The sequence below is a fragment of the Papaver somniferum genome, chromosome 1 (assembly GCF_003573695.1).
Source record: "Papaver somniferum cultivar HN1 chromosome 1, ASM357369v1, whole genome shotgun sequence".
In the NCBI taxonomy this organism is placed as follows: Eukaryota; Viridiplantae; Streptophyta; class Magnoliopsida; order Ranunculales; family Papaveraceae; genus Papaver; species Papaver somniferum.
Genome location: NC_039358.1, coordinates 25,411,568 through 25,418,216, shown reverse-complemented (window position 1 = coordinate 25,418,216; position 6,649 = coordinate 25,411,568). Strand labels below are relative to the sequence as shown.

The 6,649-nt window shown below is 37.1% G+C and overlaps 1 protein-coding gene across 1 annotated transcript; it reads right to left on the bottom strand.

Annotated features, from left to right (window-relative positions):
• Positions 1-1,975: 1,975 nt before the first annotated feature.
• On the bottom strand, positions 1,976-3,667 carry LOC113360526. Its single transcript, XM_026604048.1, has one exon. The coding sequence runs from the start codon at positions 3,665-3,667 to the stop codon at positions 1,976-1,978; it is 1,692 nt and encodes a 563-aa protein (XP_026459833.1).
• Positions 3,668-6,649: the final 2,982 nt, after the last annotated feature.

Genomic DNA, 6,649 nt, shown 5'->3' with positions numbered 1-6,649 from the left:
TTTGATTGCTTCTCTGTCTTCTCCATCCAGAATGATAATCTTTACTTGGTGAACCAAAGCCCTAGTTAAATCAGTAATAACATGAGCTTGGTATTCTCCTTTATCATTTACAGGACCAATTAGAGTAAGAACTTTTCAGATCTCATCTGCCACTTTAATTGCAACATTTCCTTTCTCCACCAGATCTGCTCTTAGCTCAAAACTGACCCAGAAATCTTGAGTTATAAAGTCTATATCTTCAATTCTTGAAGCACTGCTCCACATGTGCATAGTAAGAAGTACACCATGAACTCTGTTAGGAATTGAATATATGGCTGCTGCAAAGTCACCAGCATTTGTAAACCTGATAATGAAGATTTTTGGATCAGCAGTTTTCTGAATAATAAGACGACATGTTGTTTGCCAAGCATTATTTAGAGAAAATAGCATTTCTCCAATCTTCAGACCCCTTGGGTCATCTCCTTTCTTGATTTCCTTAAAAAGTTTAACAATAACTCTAGAAAATCGACCCTTATCAATTAGGTTGGCAGAATTCCTAAGAAATTCAACATAATACCTAAAAGAGGTTGATAAAGGTTGAACTTGATCTTCTAGAATTTCATTAAGATGTGCTAGGTAATTCTCAGTTGGGATATCTGACATTTTCCCAGTGAGAAATAGAAAAATGAAAGAAAGATTTTTGTGAATTGTAAACAATAAGGCTTTTTTACTGACTATAGTCTTCTGCTTTTGGTTTCTAAGAGAAGTTTGAAAGAGTAAAAAGTACGTACGATTTTTAAAAGTAATCTCATTGCATACAAATAGTGAAAACACATTTCTTAATTTCAATGCCAAGTGTAAGTATATAAAGGAATTTTGCAGGTAATAAGTGTTTTTTACAAGAAGGTTCAGTAAAGTAACAAGCCAGATAAGCTGCCATTTGTGTGAAGATCAAACTTTTTTCCTTATAAGAAGGAAGTCTAAGATTTATAGAAAAGATTTTGTCTACAATTAAAGATAGATAAGAACTGCAATAACTTGCCACCTATTGAAAATGGTCGATATTACCTAGAGAATGAGTAAGATTATCCCCGACATTAGAAGTAAGCTTGATGTAAGCTTCTTTTTTATACATTATCCTCCAATCCATACACCGAGGAGAGTAAATGATTGCAATCCTTAATAAATCCTTGGAGGTTAAGTAATTTCTATTGTCATCACATGAGGTTAGAGATTCCTTTCTTGTTCTAGTGAAATTTTCACCGCCTTGGAGAGGGGTGGACACATTAAACTGTAGCACCCCCAAAATTCTCGAAACCAATCCACTGACCTGAGATGGCCTCCACCGAGCATTTGCTCCAACAAGGAAATTAAAGCACAACAGATAAATATTAGGTATCTTAATTTGCTCATGATTAAGAAAACAGTAAACAACAATGGAAATAGACATAGTGGATTATCAGACCCGGGGTACCAAAAGAAGAAGAATTGAAACTGATACATCTATTGAGTTTGAGGAGGTAGCAGAGAACTATGAACAAGTAAAGGATGCTGGAACTGGAGAGGAAAACTTTACTAGAACTGGTGGTAATCCTGGAAATACATAAGTTGGAAGAAAAGTAGAAAAGATTAAAAATGTTGGAGTTATAGGAGACAGGAGATCCAATGATGGGTGCATGAACAATTTGTCAGAGGATGAAAAAAGAAGGCTAAAAGGAAAAGCTCCAGAGACAGGGAAAAGTAGTGCAAATCAAGAGATTAAACAAAAAAAGAGACAAGCAGATTGGTTGAGAATGATGAGTCAGTATGCTGGTCTGGGAGGAAGAAAAAGTATTGTTATCAGTGACTCAGGAGAAAATGAATTAGGAGAAGGGGGAAGAAATGAATGGATAATGGTAGAGGAAAGGGAAAAATCGAAGGCTAGTGATATGGTTGTTATTAAAGAAGGGGTAGCTCAAGCCTTGATGCAACTATCAAAACAAAAGGAGCCGAGCAATCAAGAAATAGAACCCATCGCTTGTGAAAGTGAAAAAGATAAGATATTGCGACCCTTCATAAATGCCACATGTTCTTCAGAAACAAGCCTGTCCAAAAAACTACTAAGTCTAGTAGCTAGGATCTTAGTAAAAATTTTGAAGAAAAAATTACTAAGCCCAATCGGACGAAAATTACGAAGATTATTAGCCCCTCTTACCTTGGCCAGAAGAATGATAAGGCTAGAATTCACACCATTCGGAATATGACCAGTACCCCAACAATGTATCACCGCCTTAACCAAGTCATCTTGAATAATATCCCAGCAATGATGGTAAAAACAACCAGAAAAACCATCCGGACCCGGAGCACTACCAGCTCCTAAATGAAAAACTTCTTGCTTTATTTCTTTAGGAGAAGGAATTTGGTCCATGGCAATACTTTCCTCAGCGGTAATGGAATCATGAAAAAAATCAAATAAATCCATATCATAATCCAAATCCTGGCCATTAAATTTCTCCTCATAATAATTCACCACATGGTCACGCAGCTGGTCGTAATCAGAAATAGTAGCACCATTGCTATCCACTAACTCGTAAATAGTGTTTGAACTCCTTCGGATGCGAATACTATTGTGAAAGAAATTGGAGTTGCTTGATCCCTCAACAAGCCACTGATTTCTAGACTTTTGCTTAAGCATTGTGGTGTGCTGAAGCTTGGTTTCGCCAAGAGTATTCATAACATCCTTCATAATATTAAGTTTAGCAATATCAGTTGGATCTTCATCTGAGATGCGCGCAACAGTTTCAAATCTCAACTGATCTTGTTTTAAACGAGAGTGAATGTTGCCAAAAACCAACAAATTCCATTCCTTCATAACCCCTTTCAACCTCTTCAACTTGAATGGAAAAATAAAGTCCGGTAAGCCATGAACTGGCATATTCCAACTGTCTTGAACCATACGAATGAAATCTGAATGCAAAAACCACATCTTTTGTATTCTAAAAGGAGCTCTCTTAGGACGAGAGACCACAAAAGGATAGCCCAACAGAGTAGAATGATCTGATACTTCTCTAGGAAGAGCTTTGCAACGCAAGTTTTCATACTTTGCCAACCAAGCATAATTAATAACTGTTATATCGAGTTTTCTTATAATTCTATCAGAGCCCGATTTTCGATTAGTCCAAGTGAACTTGGTACCCAGAGAATCAGCTTCAAAAAGATTGTTATCGTGCATCCAGTCACTAAACTCGTTGATAGCCGAGGTACTAGGCTCCAGACCCCCCTTCTTTTCATCAAGACGCAAAATACAATTGAAGTCTCCCATGACAAGCCACGGAGTAGTTGTATCTTGCACACTAAGTTGCTGCCAAAGACTTCTACGAGTAACTTGAACATATCTAGCATGCACAAAAGAGATATGAACTCCCTCAACCTCAATAGTAATGGCTTGCTTACTCATATTAACTACAGAAGAACTTATTTCATTCAAAAAATAAACCCAAAGATTAGCAATACCGGAAACAGAAGAATTATGAATAATATCTGGAGAAAAACCTTCCATCTGAAGTCTTTTACCAAAGTTAGTCGAGCACGCTACCTTTGGTTCAGCAAGACAAAAAATATCCGGCTTGAATTCCCTTATTAAATCTCTAATCTTACAGTGCGCTGCTTCACGTGCAACACCGTTAATATACCAAAACAAAACCTGCATAATTAAACTTTGGGTGTTTGATTCTTATTTAGCTTAGCTGTTTTAGCAGAATTTGAGGAGGGTTTGAGACCTGGAGAAGAGCCCCTTCGAGCACGAATTCCTAACTGCGAATTCTCCTTAGTGTCAGACAGAGAATCCATATCCTTCAAGGAATTTATTTTTGCTTGGAGAGCAATTAACTGTTGGTGCTTAGCTTGCCTGGATGCTTCATCAATCTTTCCAAGCACCGTAGTATCCTTGCCACTGTTATTATCAAGTATATTAAACCTATTATGAGAGATGTATTCCGAGCTTTCTTCAAGAGCATCACACTGAAAAAGCGGGGGTCTAACAACACCACCCAATATTTCGCTTAGCAATCTGTATGGACTAACTCCGAAATAATTTCTAGAGAATCAATTAGACAGTCAGACTCAATCTAGGTAAAAGTATCTCAAGGAGTTAATATCTCTCTCTTGTTTTGATTCACTCAAGATAATAGAAATTAGCGAGTCTATAATCAAACACAAGGAATAACTTGGACGGTACCAAATATCAATGTCCAAGGATCAATCAATATCAATCAACAACCAAAGGTCGGATTTCCAATTGATTGATTCAAACGCACAACCTATATTATTTCAATTATATAAACAAATATAATGCGGAAATAGAAATAACACAGACACAAGAATTTTGTTAACGAGGAAACCGCAAATGCAGAAAAACCCCGGTACCTAGTCCAGATTGAATACACATTGTATTAAGCCGCTACATACACTATCCTACTCCAAGCTAACTTCGTACTGGACTATAGTTGAACCCCAATCAGTCTCCCACTGATCCAAGGTACAGTTGTACTCCCTACGCCTCTGATCCCAGCAGGATATTGCACACTTGATTCCCTTAGCTGATCTCACCCACAACTAAGAGTTGCTACGACCCAAAATCGCAGGCTTTAACAATAAACAAATCTGTCTCACACAGACAAGTCTATCAAATGATCAATCTGTCTCCCACAGAAAAACCCTAAAAGTTTTTGTTCCGTCTTTTGATAATAATCAATGTGAACAGGAACCAATTGATAATTCGGTCTTATATTCCCGAAGAACATCCTAGATTAATCAATCACCTCACAACAATCTTAATCGTATGGTAGCGAAACAAGATATCGTGGAATCACAAACGATGAGACGAAGGTGTTTGTGATTACTTTTTATATCTTGCCTATCGGAAAATTCTCACGATCTCAAGAAAATCAATATGATTGTACTGTTACGATAGAAGATGCAAGATCAGATCACACAACTACGATAAAAGTAGTATCGGTCTGGCTTCACAATCCCAATGAAGTCTTTAAGTCGTTAATCTGGTTTTAGAAGAAGAAAACCCAAGGTTAAAGGAGAATCGACTTTAGCACGCAAACTAGTATCACACATAAGGTGTGGGGATTAGTTTTGCACAATACTAGATGTCTCCTTTATATAGCCTTTCAAATCAGGGTTTTCCCTTAGTTACAAAGCAATCAATATTCACCGTTAGATGAAAACCTGATTTAGATTCAAGCTAATATTTCTCAACCGTTAGATTGAAAACTTAGCTTGTCATACACAAATGACTGTACGCTTCTAGGTTTGTTAACCGCACCCAAACGTGTACATTGTTGGTTCAACAATAGTCTACCCAAAGAGGTTAACCATATGAGTGTTTCTTACCAACCATGTTCTTCTTCACCATAACTAGTTCAATTGACTCAAATGAACTAGTTAAGAGAGTTGTTCAATTGCAAGGAAATCTTATGTAACTACATAAGACACAATTGAAGCAAAGATGATTTGATTCACTCGAATCGGTTCATGAACTTTAATAGCCACGGTTTGCAAATGCATTCCTTAGTCTTTTAAGATTAAGTTCAGAAATCATCTTTAGATATATAACCTTCTCAAGTTCGCAAACTAGGTTCGCGGACAAGACACAGGATAGAGTTTACAAACTCCAGCAGAAATTCTCGGGTTCGAGAACTACGCCAGTTCGCGGACTTGGCTCACGCAAGTAGTTTGTCAACTCCAGCAGAAATTCTCGGGTTTGAGAACTTCGGCAGTTCGCGGACTGAGTTCGCGGACTTGGCACTTGACATACTTCCGGTTCTCTTGATCAACAAAGTTCGAAAACTTCGGTTCAAGAAATCCATTGGTTATGTAATCTAAACTCTCATTCCAATCATTGAAACATTCTTAGAGGACGTTATATAGTTGTTACACTATTTCTCGTCAAAGCAATTTTCAAAGTGATTGAAACATTCATGACTTTCATCACTAGGTAAATATAAACTTGGTCGAAGCGAAAAGCTTGCCAACACATATTTCGATATATAGATAGGTGAGGTATACTCGGATCGAAATACCAAATGTGTATGATCTAGACTATATATATAGCATACGACTTTTGTCTCAAAGAGTAGGAGATAGAATAGATAGACTTTTGAGTGAAAGATAAGTTCAAGTCTCCACATACCTTTTTGTCGAGAAGTTCCACCGGTTCCTTGAGTAGATCTTCTACTTGTATGATGAATCTCTATGAAGTCCTTGAGCTCAAGTACACTTACTATCCTAGTTCGAGACTAGAAATCAAGACTTATAGTTTTGATCACTAACATTGACAAACATGCTTGAGATAGCAACGCATGCGAGTTTGACCGAGCAGTGCTCTAAAAATCTCCCCCTTTGTCAATTTTATTGACAAAACTATCAATAAATATGGAATACAAAAAAGATAATGAAACTTTAGTAGCTCCTATTCCACATGTCTAATCTTCAACATTCCTCAAAATCTTCGTCACTTCCAAGTACTCCAATGATCCAAAGGTTGTAAGTTTAGCATCACCGTTGTTGAAGATCCGTAGCTATAACAATGAGAAAGCATTGGTCTCGATCATTGTTATACAGTGTCATAGTATTATTACATAGTGTCAAAGTCCAATTGTATCACAACTTCAACAATAAT